Source organism: Acartia tonsa, chromosome 1, assembly GCF_053477335.1.
Source record: "Acartia tonsa isolate MP-2025a chromosome 1, ASM5347733v1, whole genome shotgun sequence".
NCBI lineage: Eukaryota > Metazoa > Arthropoda > Copepoda > Calanoida > Acartiidae > Acartia > Acartia tonsa.
In genome coordinates, this window is record NC_137260.1 from 46,391,514 (window position 1) to 46,418,678 (window position 27,165).

The 27,165-nt window shown below is 32.5% G+C and overlaps 1 protein-coding gene across 1 annotated transcript in view; it reads right to left on the minus strand.

Annotated features, from left to right (window-relative positions):
- LOC145327770 (uncharacterized) overlaps nt 1-27,165 on the minus strand; it is a 42,721-nt gene that overhangs the window by 13,676 nt on the left and 1,880 nt on the right. Inside the window, exons 3-35 of the mRNA XM_080171329.1 lie at nt 23,578-23,691; nt 22,443-23,213; nt 21,578-21,657; nt 20,911-21,153; nt 20,305-20,444; nt 19,203-19,321; nt 18,237-18,538; nt 17,794-18,152; nt 17,121-17,246; nt 16,318-16,454; nt 15,257-15,320; nt 13,978-14,058; nt 13,363-13,435; nt 12,235-12,301; nt 11,773-11,852; nt 10,277-10,361; nt 9,893-10,111; nt 9,369-9,526; nt 8,897-8,991; nt 8,363-8,528; nt 7,625-7,989; nt 7,011-7,105; nt 6,689-6,763; nt 6,051-6,119; nt 5,445-5,537; nt 4,974-5,042; nt 4,204-4,309; nt 3,850-3,901; nt 3,588-3,741; nt 3,276-3,366; nt 2,734-2,840; nt 2,382-2,481; nt 2,054-2,166 (exon numbers count right to left, since the gene is read on the minus strand). Of these exons, the coding sequence (XP_080027455.1) occupies nt 2,054-2,166; nt 2,382-2,481; nt 2,734-2,840; nt 3,276-3,366; nt 3,588-3,741; nt 3,850-3,901; nt 4,204-4,309; nt 4,974-5,042; nt 5,445-5,537; nt 6,051-6,119; nt 6,689-6,763; nt 7,011-7,105; nt 7,625-7,989; nt 8,363-8,528; nt 8,897-8,991; nt 9,369-9,526; nt 9,893-10,111; nt 10,277-10,361; nt 11,773-11,852; nt 12,235-12,301; nt 13,363-13,435; nt 13,978-14,058; nt 15,257-15,320; nt 16,318-16,454; nt 17,121-17,246; nt 17,794-18,152; nt 18,237-18,538; nt 19,203-19,321; nt 20,305-20,444; nt 20,911-21,153; nt 21,578-21,657; nt 22,443-23,213; nt 23,578-23,691 (4,968 nt within the window). The remainder of the gene's footprint in view (nt 1-2,053; nt 2,167-2,381; nt 2,482-2,733; nt 2,841-3,275; nt 3,367-3,587; nt 3,742-3,849; nt 3,902-4,203; nt 4,310-4,973; nt 5,043-5,444; nt 5,538-6,050; nt 6,120-6,688; nt 6,764-7,010; nt 7,106-7,624; nt 7,990-8,362; nt 8,529-8,896; nt 8,992-9,368; nt 9,527-9,892; nt 10,112-10,276; nt 10,362-11,772; nt 11,853-12,234; nt 12,302-13,362; nt 13,436-13,977; nt 14,059-15,256; nt 15,321-16,317; nt 16,455-17,120; nt 17,247-17,793; nt 18,153-18,236; nt 18,539-19,202; nt 19,322-20,304; nt 20,445-20,910; nt 21,154-21,577; nt 21,658-22,442; nt 23,214-23,577; nt 23,692-27,165) is intronic.

Sequence of the window (27,165 nt, forward strand, 5' to 3'; positions counted from 1 at the left end):
TCCCCCCCTCTCTCCCCTTCCTATCCCCAAGTGTCCCTAGAGGATTTAAGGGTACGTAGCCGCTAGTCCTTATATGGAAATAACGGGATGTATGTATATTAGGGTGGGTCGATTTTGGAATTTCACATTAGTAGACATTGGCAAGGGTTACTGGGCCAATATAAAACCCTGTAAAACTTGAAAGAGGTTTTTTAATCTTAAAACAACGGGCGCGCGGGGGGTATAAAATATGCCCACCCCCTTATAAAACCAAAAATTGAAATTCCTTCAAACACAGGCATGTTGCATATCAAAATGACCGCATTGAAATGCTGATTACAGATCTGAAAATCGTTTTAAAAAATATTGATTTAGTCTGAAATTATTTTTAAATAATCTTCTAAAATCTAAAACAATTTTGACTAAATCAGCTGTTTTTAGGTACTTAATGAGATCTAATTCGAATTAGGAACAATATTTTTCAAAACGATTTTCAGGTTCGCAATCAGCATTTCAATGCGGTCATTTTGATATGCAACATGCCTGTGTTTGAAGGAATTTCAATTTTTGGTTTTAGAAGGGGGTGGGTACTATTTAAAACCCCCGCGCGCCGGCAGCCATAAGAGCCAAGTCACTTTTGAAAATTGAATGTGGCTTATCATACATATATATGACTTCCACAACTTATGATAACAGTAAAATCTAAAAAAAGGGTGAAATGGGCCCACCCTAATGTATATCTGTCTCTAGCAAAGGAACTCGTTATCCGCTGAACAGATGTGGTCCTTGTTTTTTTTTTTTGTAAAACTTAAATTAAAAAATAGAGGGGATTAATTTCTAGCGGGGCGTAGCGTTTTTAGCATGGCAAGCATCGTTTTAGAATTAAAAAGAAAATAAATGTTTCAGTTAATAACAACCCAACAAATGATGTCTATAGCAATTTGATCAGCTGATTGGTTTTAATACTAGATGTTTTTTTAAGTAGCGCAGCTACTCTAAATCTAGGAAATAAATCTAATTTTGCTTAGAATTTACTTTTAGGTGTTTTAAACGTTGTAAATTGAAGATTTTATTTTGATAATTAACATTTTACAACAATACCCTATATAAACTGTGAGGAAGTTTGATAAAATTACGTTTATTTTGCAAGCTTTTTTGAAAATACTTCATTATTTTTATAATTCTGACAAAATAGAATTTCTGTTTAAGTAAATAACATGGCCACAAAAAGGTTTAAGCAGTTATTGAAATATTTTATTACCATTCTTGCTAATTAAATAGACGTTAACTATGTTTAATTTGCATTTTTTTAAAAGACAAGAAAAATATCCTACTTAAATGCTACTTTTATGAAGTTATCTTAAACCTTTTCCAAAAGTTTGTTTTATAAAAATATTTTATTTTCCATTGATTTTATTGATTATATAGGTTAAAAATATCAAAAGTATTTTTTAAAGGCTATAGATTAATTTTGATTAATTCCGATTTTTAATTTTTTAAATTTTTTTCAAATCTGAAAGAATATGCCTGTCTTTTTAAAGAATAGATTATATAAAAAAACTAAATTAAACATATTCAGGCTATCAAAAAGTTTTTTTTTTACTATTAAATCGCTAATTTTTAAAATCATTAGATTTTAAGCTTATTTTGCATGGAAACACACTTTTTCAGTCATTTCTTCTCAACAATGGATCTTAAATGATTATTACTGAAAACTTTTATGAAAATGTTATTAACCAAAACTCCAAATAAAGGAAATAATTGCCGTTTGCGAAAATGTGTGCAAAAAGTTGCCAATATCTCGTTAGAAGGGACTTAATGGATTTTAATTTTTACTGCTTACGACTGAGTGGACTATAAACTATTAGAAAAGTATCACTTCAAGGTGGAATTTTAAGGGTCAACTTTTTTTCTTTTAAAATTCGCAGTGTTATATTAAAGGTGCGTACGGTATCTATTCCTAAAGATACCAGTTTTATTGGCCTAGGGCCATTTTATCAGCTTGTTTGAATAAAAAAATACTAGTACAAACGGGAAAAGAAGGTCAATTAATATAATGACATTTTTAACATACCTTTGCTTCTAGAAGGCCCCATTTAGGGTAAAGTTTCTTGATGATTCCTGTGGTAATTAGAGATGGTTGATTTGATTCAGAGATTACCAAGTCATCATCTTTTACTGTCATTCCTGTAAAAAATAAGAATAATATAACAAAATAAATAACAAGAGTAACTATTGTTTGGTTAAAAAACAAGCCTTATGTTTAACATACTCGTTAATACGACCTTAAAGGCATCTAGGGCACTTATGGAGATAACAAAACTGGTTTTAATGTTATAATTGTACATTTTGATATCTGCGGAAAGCTGTTTATGATACGATGCGATAAATAGCAATTATACCTGGAAGCTTCAGAAAAGGAACAGTCCAGTGTACGAGCTTGTCCTTGTCTTTCAATTCGTGCATTTCTTTACTTGATAACCGTTTTAGATCCATTACAACCTAAAGTACAAAGCTTTCATAAAGTAACTTTTTATTGTTAACACTATCAAAAGCTTTTCTGACATCTAAAAACAAAATCAAAATATCTAATAATGTATTATTGCTTAATAATATGTAATAATGTTTTAATTAAATAAAACAATAATAAGATTTATGTTAAAATTAAAATAATACATTTAATAATTAAATTCAATTACCTACTTTTTGTATAATTTTCAAAAAGGCATAAAAAAAATTGGGTAAAAATGTTACCGGTGTGCCAATCTGAAGAAAATCCTTGACGTTTTTCGGCCACATATGGTAAGTGTTTGATTTGATCACAAAGCCAAGATTCTGTCGGCCGTTCAAGTACATTTGTCCTAAAAATAAGATTTATTTTACTGTTCTTCTTCACAAGTTTTAGAGTAAAGGTTTAAGCAGCGGCGTGCCCAGTAAATCATTTAATGTATAATCAAACACAAACTGGTTTCAGGTGGGCGTTAAATTGTGTCAAAACTTTAAAACTGTTTTAAAAAGTGAATAAAAGATCATCGGATTAATATGTGATTCACCTAAACATATTAAAATTGAATTTTAAAATAATATAGTTATAGACGTTGATAATTGTAAAATGGAAATTTCAAAACAGGTTTTAAAGTTCGCCCAAGTATTATAATCAATTCAAAATCCCTAAGCACATCTTAAGTCTGCCTCTGCATTCCGTAAGTGTGAGTATATTGATATCAAAATATCTTACATACGAATAAAGAAAATATTCCTAATTTATTAAAAGCTTCTATATATATTCACAGTACCTGGTATAAGTTTTGCCAAAGATTTTTCACTGGAGCCATAAAGACAGAATTCAACCAGGATTTGTTTATTTTGTATGGAATGTATAGTTCCCTGAAATATTTAAAATATTATTAACAACTATTCCTTGAAGATTGTGCCAACTGCTTCTCTGGCAAGCACATTCACAATTCTAATAAGGTAATTGCATTATCAAAGAATAATATACTAGTCTGCTTAAGTAAATGGTAAAGCATATGATTATTTAATCAACCAATCCGTAAAACTTTGCTCATTTAATGTTTAATTTCAATTATGATGTAGATCATTTATACCTTGATGTCAAAAAGATAATTTTCATCCTGTGTCCTGCCAGCTGCCCCTGCCCTGCCAGGTACACCAGCTACTGCTTGGATGCCTCCTGGTACAGGTTGGCCTTTGGTAGATTGATCTCCAATGAAGTATTCTTGACTGTAATCCCCAGAAGATCTTAAAATTGGATAAGGTTAATGTGAGCAGAATTTTAATTGAATTCACACATGATGTTTATTTCAAGTTATCAAATATAAAAAATGTGCAAAATTTAAAAACCTTTACCTTTCTGGGTAGTTATCATAACCCTTTTGTTTGAATGATGGATGAACAGCATCTAAAAACAATGAAAAATAAGATTAGGAAATAAAAATCCCAAGAATCAGAAAAAGTTATTTCTCACAAAGTCCCTGTCGATTAATGATATCCCCTCGAGACTGACCATTTACTTTAGAAACAAATAGAATATAAAGAGGGGGGGAGGTGACTTTTTTGCCAAAACTCTAAGGGGACGATGGGGGGGGGGGAGGTATTTCAGCCACTTTACGTGACGGCGAATTAATGTTTTTTGTTATTATAATAGGGATATGCTTAAACAGTTAAACAAGATAACTAAAAGGAAATTATCGTAAAAATTACCCAGAGAAAGGGAGGCATCAAAGTTCTTGAGTCCTGCTCCAATGTCTGCAATGTTCATTTTTGGTATCTTTGGTTTGCCAAGGTCCTTCAGGGTCTTCTTGTGCTCCTAAATTGGTAGGGCTTAGAATTAAGAAGGTTATCAATTATGATAACAACAATGAATGGCTCAAATTGGTTATTTAACTCTTTTCCCATCATTGATTTGATGTTAACTTTCTTGATTTATTAGCCATAGTTTCTTAGGGTATGGACTTTAGTCGTCATGGAGTAGGTTGAGACACATTTATATAGCCAATAGGGACATTAGCTCAAGCTCCACGTTCAAGCACATTATGACTTTACCCGCTATCTCCTCATGAAAGCTCATATACTTTCTAATCATAAGCGGTTGCAGACTAGCATCAATACTATCACTATTTATCTGCATTGGATTAGGAAGAGGGGATAGAAAATAGCCCGAAACCACCAAAAGATTTATATTTAAAAATAAAAAAAGTCTAAAACTATCATGGGATCTATGTGAAGCTCTACATTAGTTAAAAACTCATTGGGTTTAGTAGAGAGCCAGCTACTATGGGACAAACAAAAAATCTTACTACTTTATATAAAAAGATTATAATCCCTTATTGAAAAGTAAAATAATTTTAAACTATTTACAATATTATTATAAAGATACCTGCACTTATTTAGAATTGTTCTATTAAGTTTCTATTTAGAACTTTAACAACAACGAAGTTTTATTTGCATTTTAAAAACCAGATAAAAACTACCTCTGAAAGATAATATTTGATTTCATCCGCCCATTTAGACTTAAATTCTCCAGTTTCTTCATACGAACCCTGAAAATTTTATCTCATTAAAATTTTAATTAATTACAATACTTTTAAGACTCTTTAAAATATAAAACACTTCAAATAAATGTACTTTGTACTAAAGATTATTTTGTTTTAAATTCATAATTTTGTTAGGTATTTTTCTTAGCTTAAATTTCATGAGAAAACTCTAATCCCGGCCCACCTCTATCCACATCCTTATTCTTTTCCATATGCCTAACCCCTCCGGGACTACCTAATACCTGATATAACCTAACCTAAAATAGACAAACAAATGAAAAACTACCCCTCTCATTTGCAATTTATTTCACAATAAGGAGGAATCTGTGCTCGATTAAGCACTTTAAGGGAAACTGCCAAGAAACTTTATTTATTTAAAACACTGATAATGAAAAAAGGAAAATTTACCTTTGCAAAGTCGACACTAATGGTTGACCCCATGAGTCTAAATCCATTGAGTTCACAAACACACCTCACAGCATTCAACTCAGACATAAATGCCTAAAATAAAGTTATTTTAAACATAATTGTAAATTGAAACAATTCGAGGTAGATATTGCTATTCATTCGTTTTATTTGACGGATCAAAGATATTATCAAAAAAAGAATATTTTTTATCAAAACTGATGCCTTTATGACTTTCGTGCAAAGACATAAAAACCTAGTGTCATAGTTTGATAAAAGGCTTGGTTAACTGATAATAAAAATGTAAGAAACATTGTCAATTTGTCATAGCCCTTTTTCAAAAAGACATAAAATATACCTAGCAGACATATAATATGATATAACCCTTTTGCCAATCAAATCCCCCCTTCTCTCACTAGAAATGCTGTGAATTTGAAATAGCAGCAAATGGTACAAAGTCTTTACGTTATGACATGTAATTTACGCCGATATTCTGACTCATCACCTACTCAATGATGAACGGATGTGTTCATTAAGTGTAACGCTATTATGACGGATTTTGTATGAATTTTTTTTTCTCAACAAAAAATTTGTAAAAATTTGCAAAACCTGAATAAAACCAGAATTTTGTTTGATAAGATCCACTCTGTTTATTTGTCCATAATTTGAAAATAATTCCTAAAATAGATTATGGCAGTATAAACAAATTCATATATGAATATTTAACAACAAATAAAAAATTAAAAATATACTTGAATATATTTTAAATAGGTATTTTGAGTAGGTATCACCTTACAGAAAAGGAAAAAGACATAATAGATCATAAGGTCTTATTTTGGTGTGTTATGAATATCTCAATTAAATCTTGTTCGTAAAGTAAAAGATTACACGGCCAAACGTCCTATAGACGACTAAAACTTTAATTGCACGACCTTTGTCTGGAAGCCTTAACTTTGCATAGAAATGAGTTGCGCCTGTTTTGGGTCAAGGCATTTCCCCTACTCGCGCACCTGACCAAAGGAATAAGAATAAGCCAGGAATAAGGTATAACTACCTAACCAACAAGCGAAAAAAATCTGAAAAAATATTTGGGGGTCGTCTATACTAGTTTTGACCACCCCTCCCCCCCCCCCCAACGAATACGATAGCTGAAAATCACGTAGAGGTTTCGTGATCTTTTTTCGAATTAATTTCGTTGTTGGTATAAGCTGAGAATAAGCAGAAATTCACTAATTGAAAGATATTACCTTGACATCATATTCTCTTGTTAAATTGCTTAATCTTGCAATATGGAATCTCCGCAAAGCTTTGGGTCCCTCACCCTAAAACAATACGTTTTAAGCAGGGATCATAATGGATAAGACAATGAACAATAAATTGATGTTTATTCCAAATGATTATTAAAAAATTTACTTCTTGTAGATCGAAATTAATGGTTTAAAAGATTAGCCACTACTAGTTTGAACTAACAAATTTTTTTTTATAAAAGTGCCCTCATTTATTAGGCCAACAAATGAAAATTCATAGTCTAAAACATTGGGTACCAGTAATAACAGTCTAATATAATACCTTAGGTCCCATGCCAGGAAGTTTTTGCATCAAATTCATAGCCTCAGCAATATTGTTCCATTTAATTGACTGTAGCCCACCTGCATCTGACGACTCTAAACATGTATCTTATTTAGATTTGACTCACCAACTATCTGACTACAAATGTCAGTCGTGTTAAGTCTAATAATTCCTAAAATAATATAATGTCTTTTCGTCCGTCTAAAGCTAAAGAATTCTGCAATGTAGCCTCATATCATATCCATAAAAATCATCTCATGTTCTACGTACTACACCTTCACACCAGGGATCTACAGGGATAAGACAATGGCCGATAAATTGATGTACATCCACAATGATAATACATAAAATTATCCCTTCTGTAGATTTAAATTAGTGGTTATAACGTTTGAACATTCAACCTTATGATCCAACCAACTAAAATCAAAAGCACGAAGTTGTTACCTAAGCCAACGAATAAGAAAACGTGTTTATAAAACTTTGGGGACTAGTGTAATAAACAGCCTTTCCATATCAGTAAAGCAACCCAAATACCTAAACTTTTAAAATTATATAGTATTGATTTTTTTCAATTTTAACAATAACACAATAAAGAAAAGAAATAATGGAAATACCTGAATTATGTTGATTTGTGTTCATTCCAGGTGGAGCTGTTCTTAGATCAGCTGTTTGACTAGGCCCAGCTGTTGCAGGGTAATTTGATCCAGATGGTGAACTGTAATTTGTTGCTGTTGCGGAGTAACTTGTTGCAGCTGTTGAACTGTATTTTGCAGCTGTTGTTGAATATTTTGATGCAGCTGTCGTAGTATAACTTTGCGCAACTGGCGCACTATAACTAGGCGCAGCTGTTGTACCATAACTAGCCGGAGCTGCCGTACTATAACTGGGCACAGCTGATGTATTATAGCCTGTACTTCCTGCTGTACTGTATCCTTGAAGTTTGGTACCTTGTACCTCTTCTTCGTCAACATAATCAAGCCTAAAACAAAATTCCAAATATGAAAATACATCTTTTTGCAACCTAAGTTTTATTTTTTATTTGCATTAGGTATACTTAACACAATTACATGTTAACGCTTTCCCTTACATAGCACACGAACCTCAGAATTTTTTTTGACAGAAAACGCACTTTAATGCTTATTTTAAGTAAATTCTTGGACTAGGTAGAGTAGTACTGCAGGGTTAAGACAGGCCTCCAACACCGGGCTAAAAAATATGTAGTTTTTTTCTTTAAATTTTTCTTATAATTATGGGAGGAGGAGTTCAGGTTGTATCGGTTAATAGTACAAATAGGTTTGAGTGAAAGGATTAATATCCTCCAAAAGCCCAAAATAAAAAAAATGTTCTCCCACCTGCTGTCATCAGGTTGACCGCCGCTTGGCGCCATCATCAATGACCTGAGAGCCTCTGGTATCTCCACTTTGGTAGGTTTAGCAGGTATGGCGGGGGGAGGAACTGACATCATGTTGGCCTTCTTGTTTTCTAAATCTTGTTGCTCAGTTTTATTTGAATAATGTCCTTAAGAAAGCGCGTCATTTTTTCGCATAATTCCGTTAAGTTAGTTGCAAGCTTTCAGTCAAATGCTCTTATTAGGTCAAACTGTCCTTATTTATGACCAAACGCATAGTATAATGATAAGCATAATTAAGAAATATTTGACCTAATAAGCGCATTTAACTGGAAGCTTGCAATTAATCTTAAGGAATTATGCGAAAAATATGACGCTCTTTAAAATTTATTTGAATTATTTTACATGTTTTCATAAAAAAAACCTTGAACTGAAATATACATTAAGTTTTGACGCTTTATTAGTAGTTCTAATTTGTATATTTGATACTTGAAATCGCAAACTTTAACAAAACAAGTATATAAAAAGTACTTCTCACCTGGTGGGGGCTGATTATATGAATTATTTGCATCTTGATCTCTTCGGGTGAACATATTATCTTCATTCACATATTCCTCTTCCTCATATTCATACCTGGATAACAAAAATTAATATATGGATGGGATAGATAGATGAATAGATAGATTTATTAATATTTTTTTCACTAAATAGACGGCAAATGAAAGGATAGATAGATTAATGGATAAATAGATTGATAGACGATTGGATTTAAAGTTGAATAAATAGATAGTTTAATAAATAGATGGATGAATGGATAAATGGATGAATTGATAGATGGATACATAGATAATTGAATGAACAGATGAATAGATAAAAAGATGAATGAAACAATAGCAGCATAGATATATAGATGGATTATTATTTATTATTTGGATCATTAATGACTTAACAACTAACTTAACACAAAGATCTCACAGAAAACATTGCTATAAAAAAAATAGAAATCATACCCTTGTTGTTCATTCCAATCTTCCTCCTCTTGATAATATTGATTCTGGTACTCAGTTATCTGTCTCATCTGCTCATTAGTCTCGTTCAGCCGTTCGCGGGCTGTTTGGCGCGCCTTGGCGGTCACAGCCTCCATTGCTTTCATATTTCGGAATTGAATCTGTTACAAAAAAAAACATTTTAGTTGATAGCCCAAGATTATGATTAGGAATAAGTTCAAGTACTTGTACAAGGATCTTAAGACATTGTTCAATTAAACTGAACGTGTCGCAAAATAACCCATGGCATATTTAGGTAAGTTACATCCAAAAGATAACCAACCCGTTGCTTGCAAGAGCTTTGTAGTTGCCTGTGCAACGTAATAAATTGCACCTGTTTAAATACCAATATATTACCATAAAGGTAGAAAAAATAGATTAAGAGTCTTGAAACATAGTATAATAGTTTTAAAAGTTTAAAAAAACGTTTTAGTAAAATCAATTTAAAACAACAAAAAAAACAGAATAACTAAACCCAAGTTTCTCACCCTAAGAAGATTATTACAAAATGTAATTCTTGACAACTTGATAATAACTTCAATAGCTCTATCTTCTGTAGTTAGAAGCTCAACAAATCCAAAATTCTTGTTGTCCAGTGGATTTGATTTGGTAACCTTGCCATAGGGCTCAAACAGAGTTGCCAACTGTTCCTTGGTCATGGGATTATCTATGCCACAAACGTAATAATGGTATGTCAGGTTGCCATCCTAAAACATGAAACATTTAAATATTACTAGCAGCTGTGCCCCTAGTCTCTAGTTGTTTTGCATAGGTGGTCAAGAAAGTAGGAGCAATATGACCCATAACCCAACCAGACCCGTCATTTCTGACATTTTAGCCCATACCAAAATAACTACGTTTGGCTGCTTTACCTGGCTTTCTTTCAGCTGTTTAGCAGCAGTTTCCTTTTCCTCTTTTCTTATAAGAGCAAGCTTCTTCTTTACTAACTCTTTACCTCTAAACAATACAAGAATATTTACTTTAACCATTAAACAAGTACTTCTCTTTATGTCTTTGCAATTTTCATAATAAAAAAAAACATTCTTTATCTGAAGATATTGCTAACGTATGTATGTGTTTTCTTATAAAAATAATACAACGTATTTGAAGTATTTAAGTTTTTATTTATTTTATTTTATAAAATAAACTTCCTATAAATAACAATGTAAAGTTTATATCATAAAAAAATATTATTATCTAAATTATTAATTGAATGGATAATTCACGTGAAAAATGTCAAGTGGGGTACTTCAATTCATCACTAAAAAACGGTAATTAAAATTTTTAATAATTCCTATTTATTTCATAAAATCGGGTTTTATCTAGATTTAATTTAAAATATCTTTTAAGAATACTTCATGTTGAGAAATATAATTAATTTAAATTAATTAGGTGTGTCTAATTTCGCAAAAAAATTACAACAAATTTCATTACATCGTCCCATCTTATTAAACGCACTGTAGCAACTGCAATGCCCAATCCAAGCACTTTTGTAACCCTGTTTGTTATTGACATCTTCTGTGTATTAGGGTAGGTTTTAAAAAGTGGCACATCTCCCTCCCCGAAAGTTTAAATATTTTATAGGATGCAAAGTTTCAACTCAAAATATTTAATACAGGTACTTAGTAAATAACTTTCAAATCCCATATTCTAGGAATACAAATTTTGTACACTTTAGCTAATATTACTATATTTTAAAGGGAATCTTTTCTACATTTAGGTTGATCCGTCCGTCTGTAACTGATGTCGTTAATTAATTCATGTTTGTCCTATAGATTTCAATCTTGGTATTGTGTTTACTGTAGCGTAGCAAACCCAAAATTATTAATGGAAATTCTTTTTTTAACATTATCAATTATCGCTTTGTACATTTTTTATAGCATAATCTTTCTATTCACTTGATGTTTGAAGACCGACCATAACTATAATGTCATAGACGAAGCATCCTTATAATCAAGATGTAAGTTTCGTTAGAGCGTCTCTTTTATGTATGTTGTCATCCTAGTTAAACTGGTAATTAATTTTTCTTAGTATGAAACCTTTAAATTTAATGAGAAAAAGACATAATACAATAGATTTTTATTGTTCAAATATAATAAACTAGTGTCTAACTCTACACTCCTTATGACCTCTAGGAGTACTTGAGGTAAGGGAGGGTAATTGAACCATCTTCTTTCAAGTCTAGTTTAAAAAAGAATAAGTTACAAAAATAACTTTTTTTATTATGGGACGGTGGAATTACCCTTCCCTAAAATAGTAAACCTTATCCGGACTTTTAGGAAGATTTATTATGAAGAAGAATCAGATCAGCCTAGTGATTAGCGAGATCATTCGCTACAGACACACAATAGGATATCCTGTTGCTTACCTATTAACCAGCTCTGGAGGTTCAGAAAACTTTAGTTGTACAACAAGAGTCTGATCTTCAACCAATGTCCCTGTCACCTCCTTAATTTAAATATTAAATCAATAAAAATATAAATAATGAATAATACGTTTGACTAGGACTGTTTATTCGCTCAAGAAACAAATATTTAAAATATTTTTCGCTGTATTCATTAAAACTTTCCAATAGATAGAAATATACAATCAAGACCTAAAAAAGAGGGGAGGGGAGAAATTTTTAAAAACCAAAGCTAAAAGTCAAAGAAACTCATCTAAATAACTAGAGTTGCAGAACTGAAATTTGGCATTGCAGTTGCTTTAGAGAGGTACAATGTGGAACTGTGAAGAAATGTTTGGTTGACTTTCTTTGACTTTTAGTTTCGGTTTCTAAAAGTATCACATCCGTCCCCTCGCTTTTAAGTAAAAATCTAAATAAAAAACTAACCTCTAAAGCCTTCAATGCTTTTTCTTCTGTAGTGATCAGGCCGACAAATGAAAATCGTTGTCCATCTCTAATAATATGACAAAAATGACTTTAAAACAAACCAAAAATGGCATCCAAGATCAGCATTTTGTTAGGTATCCTTAGGTATCTTTGATATTTTTTTTTCTCTTTTACTAGGTTTGATTTTTTTATCCATGAGAAGTAAGAAATTCTACATCAAAATAGCACGTTTGTCAAAAGACGGTTCTTATCTTAAACGTTTTCGCTTAAAAGAACATTATTTTAGAAAAATTTTAGAAAAATAAAATATTAAATCATGGATCTTAATGGATAAGACACTATTAGCTTAGCATCAACCAATCAAAATGCAATAAATGTACTCAAAGCTTTTGAGCTAATGAACAAAATTAAGTTATTTTTCATAAAAAACTTTGGGTACCAGTGTAATTTATTATCAAACGTCCCCTCCCTCCCCCCTCCCTGATATTAAATGCATTTTAGAAGACTTAAATAAAATCCTAACAAGGCTTATTCCTTCACATTATCTTAATATTAAATATCTTAAATCCAGCTTTAAAATTCTCTAAAAAACAATAGGTAATAAATTTCATATTTTGCAGTTTTATAATATTTAGTTTTTATACACGTTTTATTTCGCAAGATTGAAGATTTGGTTTATAGAAATTTATTTATAGAGATTATAGAACTAACAAAACCGAAAACGGCCATGACACGCAAAAAGCAATGTACATAAATTTAAAAAATATAACTATATTTTCAACGTTATTTTAGCCCGCTCAAGGCTTCACTTTATTCGAAAACATGAAAATCTTCAAATAATAATAAATCTATTAACAAAATATTCAACACTACATCGAATAATTGTTCTTTAGACTAAAAGAAAGCATTTGATAATAGCTTTTCGTGGATATTAAAATAAAAGATTAAAACCAGTTAGACCCAAAGGGTCGAAGGCCTGGGATAACAAATCTGGAATTAATTTTAAGTTTCTTATTTTAAAAATCGAAGAAAATTGGAAGTAATACGATGCTATACATGTATTTCAGTATGCTGAGAACCGGTTCTAATCCAGCTGATATTAATCGGGTTCAAAGCCCATCTAATTACCTGTGATTTACTTTTGTTACCAATCCATATTTATTGAAGAGATTCTCAAAATAGTTGTAGTCCATAATCGACGCCTTTCACAATCAAATTAAATTATTTAGACGCATAGATTCATAGAATAAAGTGTCTTTTTTCCCTAGTGTCACCTAGAAAATCATTCTAGCATCCCCAAAACCCAATATATTAAATAATGCAAAGCCTAAAAGGCAGCAATCCCTTTTATTTCACACATTGGGTCTCTTTCTTATCAAAGTAATTCTTCTTACTCTAATTTACAATTAATTCCTGCAAAGCTACTAAAATAGCAGTAGTATTTTCCTTTTAAACATCTCTAGTGTTGTGAGGTCCAGATACGAGCCCGACAGCAGGCTGGCTAATTTAATAAGCTGCAAACAACAACAAAATGAATTAAAAAAAATATATATTAGCCAAAGTTTCTTGATTTTGAAAGTATGTCTTAGACGTAGTGATCCCCAAATATTTGTTTGTTTTTTATTTATTTTACGCGTTGGTTTTACTTATTCAGCCGCCGCGGTTATGCCGCGGGTTTTACAGAAAAACAGGATATCTTTTTAAAATTACATTTCATTTTATGTCTAAATAATTTGTATGATTCCTTGACGCCATCCACAAAAAGCTGAATTTCTCTGACTTCTTTACTCGTGTCTGCAGATTCATGTTCCACTCGGTTTACAACTAAAGATTACAAAAATCACCATGTTTAAAATGGACGTACGGACTTTCTGGTAACGATTTTATAGATGCTACGCTTGTTAAATCGTACCTAACTACAACAGGAACAACCATGTGAAGTTTGATATCTATAGGACAATTCTAACATGACTAAATAAACTAAAAGAGCTAACCGTTAAGAACGGACGGATCTACTTCTATAATTATAGAAAAGCATCACTTTAAAAAGAATAAACATTTAAAAATGAAAATGAAACGATATCTATAGACTATATAGCATACTTAAAGCAAAAAATATTAATTATTGAACAAATTGTAAATTTAGAGAGACTGACATCAATTGCGAAAAAAAATAAAGAAAAAGATTATTTCAACCCACACAAATCAATTATATTTACAATTACTCAAATTACATAATAGTACCCTATCTATAAATATTCATATTTAGAAATTATACCATTATTTTATTTTTTTGTAGAGACCCTTTCTTTACAAGTTTCCTTAGCATGAATTATAAAACAAATTCACATCCTTCTAATTTTTTAACAATTTTCCTAGCCCTATCAAGAGGCTATAAATGTGTTTCAAATATTTTTTAATAAATCTACCTTGAAAAGTGTAATAAAGATTGTCTTCCTGTTAATTGAATAATTAGATAAGGGAGGGGGGGGGGGGGGGGAAGTTCTGACACATTTGCGTAAACCTGGTATAAAGGCTTTATCTTTGGACTGAGAGGATAGGTTATTAGAGATAAAATCATTCTTATATGATAAATTTTCCCAAGTTTAAAGATTTTTTGGATAGGCCTCCAGGTTCCAGAGCTCCAGGCCTCCAGGTGGTCTCTGTACAGGTAAAATTGAAAAAAAAAAAATTTTTTTGAAGAGTTAGAAATCAACTTATAAAACCAAATATGCATCTTTTTGAATGTTATTCATATATTTGAAGAAAAAACATGCATATTTTGTTTCATAAGTTGACCTCTAACTCATAAAATATTTTTTTTTTCAGTTTTACCTGTACAGATACCACCTGGAGGCCTGGAGCTCCGGAACCTGGAGGCCTATCCAAAAAATCTTAAAACTTGGGAAAATTATAAGAATGATTTTATCTCTAATAACCTATCCTCTCAGTTTAAAGATAAAGCCTATATACCAGGTTTACGCAAATGTGTCAGAACTTCCCCCCCCCTTATTTGACTTACCTAAATTATCATGAAGATCCTCAAAATCTCCATATTTGGCTCTTAATTTCTGTCCAACCTCCTCCTAGTAACAAAAATTTCATAATTTTTTATTGTTCATTTTTTTAGAATCATAATTAAATTACTCTTTTTTCATTGGGTAAATAGATTTCCTATTATATAAAGTAGTAAGGTTTTTTTGTCTCGCTATTCAGTATTCACTGAACCGATATGGTTCTCCTTTACAATGTAGCTTCTCATAGGTCAAGTTATAGTTTATTACTATTTTGGGAGAGGTTACCACCACCATTCCAAGATAATTTGCCCCTAGAAAAAAAGATCCCTCTAAAAAATTTACTATAAAAAAAACTAAAATATTAAATGAGCAGCGGTCAACAACCGAACAGAATTTAGGGCGTAGATGCTAGTTTTCTATAATTAATGTTTATAACTTTGTTTTGCTTGGCTGTATGTTATTAATATATTTTTGTTATTTTATTTCTATAACCATAGTTTTTAAAGGGATTATATAAAGAGAATGATTATATAATTGAAACTTAGATTTTAATAATATTTACATTCATTTCGCCACCGTTGTCAAAACATCTTTTAGATTAGTATCTTATAAATTGTCTCAAAACATTGATATCATGATTTTTGTCTGTCTGTCTGTAACGAAGGATCGCACTAACCGGTAATCCGATATAGTTCTCCTTTAAAGTGAAGCTTCTTATAGGTCAAGGGAAGGTTGATTGTTCTATAGTCCTATTGTATAAAGTAGTAAGGTTTTTCTTAATATTTAGATAACTACTGAACCGAATGAGTTCTCATTTACAGAAAAACGTCTTATATGTCCGAGGGGGGGGGGGGGGTTGATTTATTTTGGGATAGTAAACCTCTACACTCCCAAAAGAAATCGCCCATGGAAACACATCCTCAACCTAACCTTCTTAAAAAATATTTGTTCTTAAAAAAAAGGAAAGTGGAGGATAAACTTACCAACGCCCCCGTCCCTTAAATGCCTCTAGGGGCATAGCGGCTAGTGTACTAAAATTAGCCTGTCAAAAAAGAAAATATCTTACTTTAAATTCTGTAATGGAAGAATCTTTAGCAGACACATAGATAACATTTCCATAGACAGGAGTATTTGTAAGTTCCAGGCAGGTTGTTACAGCATCGGATCTACTACTCAATACCAACACATTTATTATGTCCACATCTAAATAGAATATTAATCATATTTTCTTTTAGAATTTTTAATTAAGCTTTTATTAGGCATGAAGTTAGTTGAAATCCCCCCCCCCCAAAAAAAAAATAGGTTGAATTTAGAGGAGTAACACAGAGGTCTCAGTATGATTTCAGACTATCTTGTTTCTAAATTCAAGTCATGGGATGGTTTGATACTATTTTACTACCCCGATCCCTAGGGGCTAGGGGTGCAGTCACTAGTCATTACAAATAGAAAAATGTTGTCTATTTAAACTTTCATCTTAATTCAATATTGAACGAAAAATCAACCAATTTTAACAAAATTAATAATAATAATATATTAAACACGGAGTGATGGAACATTTGACTGTTTATTACACTAGTCTCTACAGTTTTAAAATTGCGTTTTCTTGTTCCTTGACTTAACAACTTTGGGGACTTTTATCGAATTTGAGTGTCCAAAGGTTTCAAGCACTAATTGTTATCTACAAAATGGGCAATTTTGTGTATAATCATTAGGAATGTATTGTCTTAACCCTTTAGATCCCTAGTATAATGTAAATAATGCTTAAATTAAAGCAATGTAAATATAGTAGGTCATAGTCCCTTTCGTGGCAACGCCTCTTACGGGGCGTTTTGTCGTATTTTCTCAATAACATTTTATATCTTTTTTTACCTCTATCTGGTGGAAGATTTAGCAGCTCTATATTAATCTTAACTCTTCCCCTTGGAGTTAATAGATTGTATATCTTATCTCTGATACTCTGTCTGTAGTCTCCTTTACATTCGGGCAACAAACCACCTGAATACAACAATTGAATCATGGAAAGAAAACGAAGTAGCGGGTTTCATCGTATTTCACAGAAGCTTTTGATGGGTTATTTTAGGTTAAGTTCGTTTAGGTTAATGTTAATAATTGCCCCGCAGGAAAAGGAAATTGGCCACGCAAGGGGCTATGAATAGGAGAAAAGCTACTGTGAAAATACGACGAAGCCCGCTACTTAATTTTCTTTCCATGATTGCAACAATTTAATTTATCTTATTTTAATTTCTACAAAAACTAAAGTTAATATGAGAAAACTAGTGCAAATTACACTTGTACCCAAAGTTTTATAACCACGTTATCTTATTCATTGAGTCAAAAACTTTGGGTAGGTATTCCTCGTTAGGGAAGTTACATGTTACGTATATCTTTTTATCGTCCATTGTCTTATCCCTTAAGATTCCTGCCAATATCTCAACATAGAAAATAAATCTAAAGTCCATTCAAAACATCTTTTTTATCAATCTCGCATCTTCTATGAAGTTAAAATTTTGTATAATTTAAATGTAATAAGTAATGATAATACCTTCAATTCTTAAAACATGAGGTAGCACCACATTCGAATCCTTGATAAACCTGCTCCTGTAAACTTGACATCCCAGCTTGGTAGTTGGCAACAGGAAGGGCACACAGGAAAATCCAGATTCCAGGTAACTTAACCTGTTCATCAGGGACAGCAGGTCATCCATAAAAATAGCGGCAAACTTGACAACGCGGCATTTCTTGTCAACCTGCGCAGTATTCTCAACAACTCCGTGTTTGCGGCATAATAACATGGGTTCGGAATCTGGCTGGCCGATTAACTTGGCATCAGCTAGAGCAAGGCTGTCCAGGTACAGGTCAACCTTATGACCGCTGCTTGACAGGTAAAAACCATTCTGGTCCCTATAATAGATACGTGTTGGAATCTATGGCATAAACTTATTAGTAATTCAAAATTTATCATAATCAAAAACTTTTAAATTTTACCTAAGACTTATCATAAGACCAATAGGTGAAGTTCTTCTTAGAAACATGAAAACTTTTTCGGCATGATCAACATGAGCACTTTTAAAACGGACGTTTGTTCCTCCATCCTCCTCTTTAACCTCCAGGATTTTAATCTCCAGACCTGGAAGACTTGGAACTGCCTCCAGAACAAGTCCCTGCAGCCGGATCAGATATTCTGGCTGATTTTCCAGTTCCTGTTCTATGCGGATTTTTCGGGTCATGTCGTCCATGGATTTTGACTCAATGTTGATTTTGATTTTAGAAGATTTTTTCATCATATCCTTAAAAAATATTAGCTATTACATACCATTGGTATTTTCAGCTTTTGCATAAAAATACGTGAATATGTGTAACAATATTATTTTTGGTATGCTTATGTAGAAATAAATATCTATCTAACTAGCTATCTTCAACAAGGTTAAATTTTATAGGTTTTGTCCTGATATTCAAAACTTAGATTCAATAGAAGTACTTTATATCTAGCATTGAATTTTTGAATGTTTTCATCCTTCTTTAATATATCTAACACATACCTACTAAATATATTGCTCTTAAAATTATGTAATGATTTTTTGAATTTAAATTGTACAGTACAAAAGATAATCTAAATATTCAAAACAAATCTTTTTTTTACATAGTTCATTCAAATCAAAGAAATTAAGAAGATAATCATAAAATATAATGATATTTTACCACTCCATTTTTAGATAAATTTGTGAAATAGCATTTGTATCTATTGTTAATATGAATTGCAAAAAAATAGCAATAAACACTCCTTTTTCATATTACTATTATTCATTAGAGCTGAATATCATTTAAATTATGATACTTTAAAGATATAAATTTTATTATTGAGCAGAAAAAAATTCTAATTTACTACTACCCAGTTAAAATTATATTTTGATTGTTTAAAAATAATTCATGGCCATTAAGAAAGTATAGAACCTGATAATCTTCTTCATCAGTAAGGTCAAGTTCTTCCTCAGACACCTCGGATCTATCACCTTCTTCATCGCCGGCTTTGTTGGGGCGGAATCCTAGCCTTTGATGTACTGGCCCCTTTTCTAAAAGAATTGTTTTTTTTTATGATTTCAATTTTAATTAAAGAAAAAGTTATAAATTTAGAGTAGGGGAAAAGGGCGCTTTTACACATAGAGTACTTTGTTAAACACTGATTCCCCCCTCCCTTACTAAAGAAAAGGTTTATTACTTTGTATTGGGTACTATGTAGCCCGACAGGGTTAGGGCCTTAGGCAAGGGTTGGTGGGCTTAGCAAAGAACGTCCACCACACCTCAATTACAATTTATCTATAATACAAAGTAGAACGATGTCTGTCCGTCTGTCTGTCCGTCTGAAGCTTAAGATCTCGGTAACCGCTGAACCGAATGGGCTCTACTCTTCAGGGAATATACCTACTGGTCCTGTGGTGGTTTTAAGCTATTTTCTTGGGGGGTGGGACATCCCCAACCCCCCCCCAAAAACAAAAACAAAAAAACCCCATTTTTTTTTTTTTTTTTTTTTTTACAAATTTTACGAATTTTATGAATTTTACGAATTTTACGAAATTTATGAATTTTAAGAAATTTACGAATTTTACGAATTTTGCGAATTTAATCGCAAAATGTTTTCCTGCTGGGTAGGTGCGAAAATTTGTGATCCGTTCTGCTGGGTAAGTAATAGAAGATGTAATTATACCTCTTGGGGCAAAGCCCCTAGAGGCTAGGGGCGAAGCCACTAGTTAACAATAAAGAGAGGGTTTCAGTGCTCAAACGGCACTTTGTTTAAAAGCAACAGAATAGGTTAACAAAAAAGAAACCTAAAAAGTTTAAATGCTAGAGGAAATTTAAAAAAAAAATTAATATGTATCTTAGAATTTCATCTTCTTTTGTTATCCAGGTAAGTCAATTTCTAACGTGGACAAATGACGAATTTTTGGCTAATTTTACGAAAAGAACACAAGAAATTAACAAATTTTATTAGGCAAAAATTCATTGTTTGTACATGTATCAAAATTAGCCACATTTATATATCCCTCCCTAGCGTTACCTTGATCGTCCCTGACTTGAATCCACTGACCACGGGTAAACCCACTTCCACTTGGTCCAGGTTTATCCACATGCCCCTCCAGTCCTGGAGCCGGGGGAGGCGAGGGTGTTACTGACACGGGCGAGGTCACGCGAGACAACCTGTATCATAATTTACAATAAAAGAAGTGGAAGATTACAGGGATCTAAAGGGATAAGATTATGACCGATGAATTGATGTACATCCCCAATGATGATAAAAAAGATCACCCCTTTTTAGATAACAATTAGTGGTTGAACTTGATAAACCACCCAATCAATATCCATTGAAAGTCCCCAAAGTTGTTGAGCAAACGAGTAGGAAAACGAGTAAACCTTTGGGAAATAGTGTAATAAACGATGTCCCCTCCCTCCATGGGAAGATTTTCTTGGAAAATAATTAATGATATGTGGCTAAGAAAATTCAAAGAAATAAGAGTGATCAATTATCGGATCTATCACATAACTGTTTTAAATGAAGACCACTGACAAGTCTAGAATTGTTGTCTACCTACTTTGTTATCCTCTTTAAATAAAAATGTGTATTGACTTAATTCAACATAAATCTAACAACATTTAACCAAAATACCTGGACTTTTCTGAATGGGGATCCTCCGCCCTTGTGGATCCACTGAATGTATATCCCTTTTCTTTTTCTCCCCCTAATCTGGAACCTTCTCTTGCTGCTGATAAAGAATTCATGGCTATTTCTCGGTAAATGCGCACTTCCTCGTTTTCATCCAGGTAGCTGTTGTCCGCTGCCTTTCGGTCATTCTGGACACGGAATTGTTTGTCCAGTGGCATCCGTTGGTCCTTGGAATAACTTCGTGATCTAGTAATAACATAGATAACAATCCTAATATGAAAGTAATAGGATGTTTGTCTGTCTGTGTGTAGCAAAAGATCTTGCTTACAGCTCTTTTACAGTAAATCTTCTCATAATTCCAGGGAAGGTTTAAAATCATTAATAACTTTTGGAGGTAAAATTGAAATTTGAGGGTCAATTTCTCCCCTTTAGAACCCTCCCTTTGCTTTTATAACAAGGATGATAAGATCCAAAAAGCGCAACAAATCAGACAGACAAAAATATAATTAAACAAACATAAAGTAACCGCAATTAATAGTACATAAATGTTTCTGAACTCATCGTCATCATGCAATATTAGAAAACGATTCCAACATGCCTAAGTTAGCGATCAGAGCTAACCGTGAAAGACAGCCGGATGGAACGACTCTTTATTAAAGTAACTTGGTACCTAGATCTTTTGTGTGCTCTGTATTTGTGTTGACTGGATTGTCTTTCTTTGCTGACAGATCTGGATCTGACTAGGCTGACCTGCACACATACACAACTATAAACTATCAGACAGGTAAAAATTATCTGATGGAGCTGTAACATTCTGTAAAACTGGAGAACTACCCCTATTTGGCCAACAAAATGCATCTGCAAGACAGGCACAATATAAAGATTATTTATTGTTCAATTGCCGTTAATTCAGCTATACAGCGGCTACCGCCGATATAATAGACACTTTTTATCAACAACTAACAGCTCAGTAAAAGTTAAAGTTAGTACACGCCAGGCTACAATTGAATCAAGACAAAAGTAAGCAAGACAAAGCAAAGATTATTTATTTAAAATTTCGAACAACTTTGCTTTTATGAAGTTTTTCATAAAACCTCTCTATATATGATTTATTCAAGGCTGAATTTCCGTGACCTTAGCAAAGCAAATGATAAAAAAGACCATTAATAAACTCCCTCCAGGAGTGATTTTATAAAGAACTTTATAAAAGCAAACTTGTTCAAATTTTTAAATAAATAATCTTAGCTTTTCTTGTCATAATTATGCGGCAACTCCTAGGGGGTGAAAATTGAACTTGAAATTTTCAAATCTAATTTTCTCAAAAAGATCCCGCTGAAATATTTTGGTTTTACCTGGAATTATTATGGTTTTATGTCTAATTTCACCATACATAGGTCCCAGAGCTCGGTTTTCCTTTTATCTTGATTCAATTGTAGCCTGGCGTGAGTACGTTAATAATATACAACATGTTATGGCCTATTAAAGTTTAGATGTTAACCAAATCAATAAAATTAGTTATTGGTTAGATTGTATGCCTGTTGACGAAAATCTGCCGACGCCCCATGAACAAGACTTCCTTCTTTGCTGCTGTTATGAGCAATTCTTTCAAGTTTGGATCTTAAATCAACCTCTTCTTCATTTCTTTTATTCTTAGGTATATCTTTGGCCGACGTATGTCTATAATCTTTATCAATTGATTTATCTTTTGTTTTGTTCCTCTCTTTGGCTCTTTCAATTGAACGACTTCTATGATCCGTCCCATGCTCTTTTGATCTTCTATCATAATCTCTACGATCATCATGATCTTTTCGTTTATGATCATAATCTTTAGGCTTGTCCTCTAAACTTTTTCGTCTATGATCATAATCTTTCGATCTATGTTCTTCTTTTCGTTTGTGATCGTAATCCTTTGATTTATGATCATATTCTTTAGAACTTTCGCCATGATGTTTCCGCCTGTGATCATAATCTTTCTTGTTGTCAGATTCATAATGCCTTGGCCTGTCGTGATCTTTAGATCTTCTGTCATAATCATTTCCTTTGCGGTCATAATCTCTATCAACTCTGGAATCTTTTCTATCATATGATCTATGACTGCTTGAACCATGGGCCGCATAGTTATCTTCTCGACGGGATCTTAACCGTTCTGTGGATCGTGACCGCCGTCCCCGTGGTGACCGAGATCTCTTCCTTGCTGGACTTCTTGATCTCCGTTTTGGAGACCGTGACGATCGCCGTCTGCCACCTCTAGAACGTGATCTGGAACGGCGGTTTCGTGATGTTGATCTTGCCTCGCTTGGAGATTCCTGGTTAAATTAAAATAAGAATATTAAGAAGCTAAGTATTAAAGTTGATGACCTGTTTTAACTTAATCGATAATGTAAAATTCCTAACAGAGGAAAATAATTGTACACCTACATACGTATAAATAAAAGATGCATATAATCAATTTCCTCAAACGGGCGAGGCTGCTGTAGCCTGTACATGACACTCTAACGTCGGGTCCAACAACCCAGAATAACTATCCCAAAACAGATGATAAAATTTCCCAGGACCTTTGAGAAGCTACAATGAAAGAAACATATCGGTTCAATGGTTAGCGAGATCCTTCGGTACACAAAGACAGACAGATGAACGGACATCCTGTTACTTTTACATGAGGATTAATACCTTTAACTTTTCTAGTTCAGCGTTGATAATACGAAGACGTTCATCCAGATATTGTTTGTTACCAAGCAACGCACGAAATGCGTCATTTGTATCGATCCACGGGGACTCTAAATTCTAAAGAGAGTATATGAATGTTTTTATGAGCAAATATGATTTATTTTTAGAAAATGTACAAAGGGAGAGAAAAAGACATGCACCACTTATACACTACGCTCTAAAAAGATGAAATTGTTAAAGCAATTTTTTGTAAAAATTTATAGATAGAATTCCTCGAAAAATATTCGGAATGGGAATTATAAATGAATCATTAGCTACCTACAAAAAAATTCTTTGAAGGGTAATAAAAAATAAATTATCAATTTACAGAGTGACCACTCAAAATTTACAAATATATAGTACATTTATAGTACATGAAAATTTTCATATAGTACCATATAGTACACAAAATTTTAACTAATATAGTACCATATAGTACCAAAATTTTAACTAATATAGTACTATGTAGTACCAAAATTTTAACTGATATTTGTAGTAATACCATATAGTGCCAAATATTTAAAAATAGTAGGTACTTATATATCTTATTAAATAATACAAAGTAGAACGATGTCTGTCTGTTTGTCTGTCTGTTTGTCTGTTTGTTTGTAGCGAAGGATCTCGCTTACTGCTGAACCGATCGGGTTCTCCTTAACAGGGTAGCTTCTCATAAGTCCCGGGAAGGTTTATAACTATTTTAGGGGAGGGTACCACCACCCTATCAGGAGAAATCGCCCCTAGAAAAAAATTACCCCTCCCGAAAAAGAGACTCCAATGAAACATAAACCAACTATTTCTGTAATTAGATATTTTGAATAAAAAAAAACATTTAAAGTGCCACTAGAGGCCTCTAGGGGCGTAGCCGCTAGTATTAAATATAGTAAGGGTTTTATGTCTGAAGCTTAAGATCTCATTAACTACTGAACCAATTGGGTTGGCAATTTTAGGTAAGCTTCACTTAAATCGTATGATGGTTTAAGGATTTAATTTAAGTTTAATCCCTGCAGAAAACCAACCTAGCCAGCGGGGGTTAGCTTCAGGTTAGTTAATGCTAATTTTCGCTTGACCTAAAAAACCTATATTTTGCTATATAACAAGATATATATTGTAAAAAAAAGGCACTTAACCCCTGCGGGCCACCAACCTAGCCCGCTGGGGCTAGCTTCACATGAGTCTAATGCTTATTTTAGCTCTGAATTTGTGTTCCTTGACCTAAAAAACCTATAATTTAATGTATCACAACATATATATTGGGGAAAATGCACTTAACCACTGCGGCCCACCAACCTAGCACCCTGGGGTCGGTCCCCGACTTGCTGAATCATCTTAAATGATGTCCTTATGAAGTTAAAACCCTAAGAAAAAACAATTTAAGGTAGGTTTTCACATCAAAATAGACCAAAAAAGCCTAAAAACCCCATTTCCGCGGGGTTTTCTTACCTAATATGTACCAATATCCCCCCCCCCTTTTCTAAATGTAATATTCATAACAATTGGCTGATTTATAGACTTGAGCATCTACTTCTATATTAAGTACATACAAGTGTAACAAACACACAAACTTTTTGGTTACGAATATTTTTGGGAAAAACAAGGATGACAACATCCGAAAAAGTGAAGCACTGAAATGAAAGGACACGAACATTAACACTTGTTGAGTGTCAGAGCTGATTAAACTGAGTATTAATGCAAATGTCTAAACAAAATTATAAGTAAATTTGTTGCAAAACTGATTAAATATATGTTACTGTTTAAGGACATACTGACGTTTTTAGGACTTTATTATAGAGATGCTTCGCTTATAATGCTATACCTTGTTGTAATAGAAATCAGTATACCAAAAATCAGATGAATCAGATAATTTTAACATACAAAAATTTGTTGTAAAAAAGTAAAAAATCAGCATGTTTTAAATAGACGTAGGGACTTTCTGGTAACGCTTATAGAGTTGCTGCGCTGTTAAAGGAATCATCATGCAAAGTTTGAAATCGATAGGACAATTCTAACCTGTTTAAATTAACAAAAAAAGCTTACTGTAACAGACGGGCCGAACCTAATTATAGAAAAGCTTCGCTTTTAAAAAGGTGATACCAATGATGAGGGAGCAGTAAACATTTTTTTTATTGGTGGAAGAACCGAACACTAGAAGACTTTTTTTCAAAAAAAGTCCTAAAAATGCACAATTATTGCTTAATTAAAGGTGTCGCACAGAAAGGTATTAATCAAAACTTATACATTTCACCGACTCAGAATTACCAATTTTTAAAAATTCAATGGGCGTGCTGTTCCAACTAATTCCTTTTAAGATATAATGACCATTGATACCCAAAAAAGTGTTCTGGTAGATTTTTTTCAGTAATATGTCAGTTTTGATTTCCATAAGAAGGGGAAGGGTTCCCTCCGTGGGAGAAATTTTTTTCTTCTTTTAAAGTATGGCTTTAATTACCCTCCTGAAGAGCAGATTAAGAATCAAAAAACGGTTTATAAAAATGTTGACCCTTGAAAAGTTATCCTTAAATAACTGTCAAAATTTGCTGATTTTGCTAAAACGTCCAAAATTGTCAGTCTTTTGAGGATAGCCCTTGCTATGATTAAAATCTATAAAAATAGTTTTTTTTCAAATTCTTTAATATACTCTTCAAAGCGAATTCAGGAAGGTATTAAAGCCATAAAAAATTCATTTTTTGTATTAAAATCGAGATTGACATATTGCTGAAAAAAGCTACCAGAACACTTTTTTTGGTGTCAATTGTCATTATATCATAAAAGAAATGGGTTAAAATAATGCGCCTAAATTTTTTTGTATTTTGAGACGGTATACTATAAAAACACCTCCAAGGTCCTACCCTAACCCAGCAGAGCATTCTTTACTTAACCTAACTTGGTCATCTAGCAATCCTATTATATAAAGTAGTAAGCGTTTTTTGTCTGTCGCAAAGGATCTCGCTAACCGCTGAACCGATATTGTTCTCCTTTACAGTGAAGCTTCTTATAGGTCTAAAGAAAATTTTTAATTATTTTTGGGGAGGGTATCTTCACCCTCCTCCCCCCCCAAATTTTTTTTTTACTCTTATGAAACTCAAATTTAAAATGGGATGATGTCGACTTTTTCCCTCCAACCTTAAGTGCCCCTAGAGGCTTCTAGGAGCGTAGCCGCTAGTATACAGAAAAAGCACCAATCAAAAATTTAAAGGTTAAAAATTTAGCCTATGTATTAAGCCGCTTCAGCAATCTCAAAAATATGAAGAACAAGAAGAGTTTATATCATAAGAAATAATAAACATCATTGAATCAAAAATATGTATGATCAAGGTGATTTTAAGAGTCATTGCATATCTCAGAGCTTATGTTAGCCTATGAAGCTTTGGTTTATAATTTTTATTTTACATACCCAAATCACTTTTCTCTTTTTTAGTATGTGCCAGAGCTGAAATTGTGAGGCTGCAGTGAGTTTAGAAAAATATTTAAAAGCATTTTTGCAATGTAAAATAAATACTCAATAATGATTTTTAAATGAATGTTGATGAATTTTTATCCTGAGTAGATGAATTG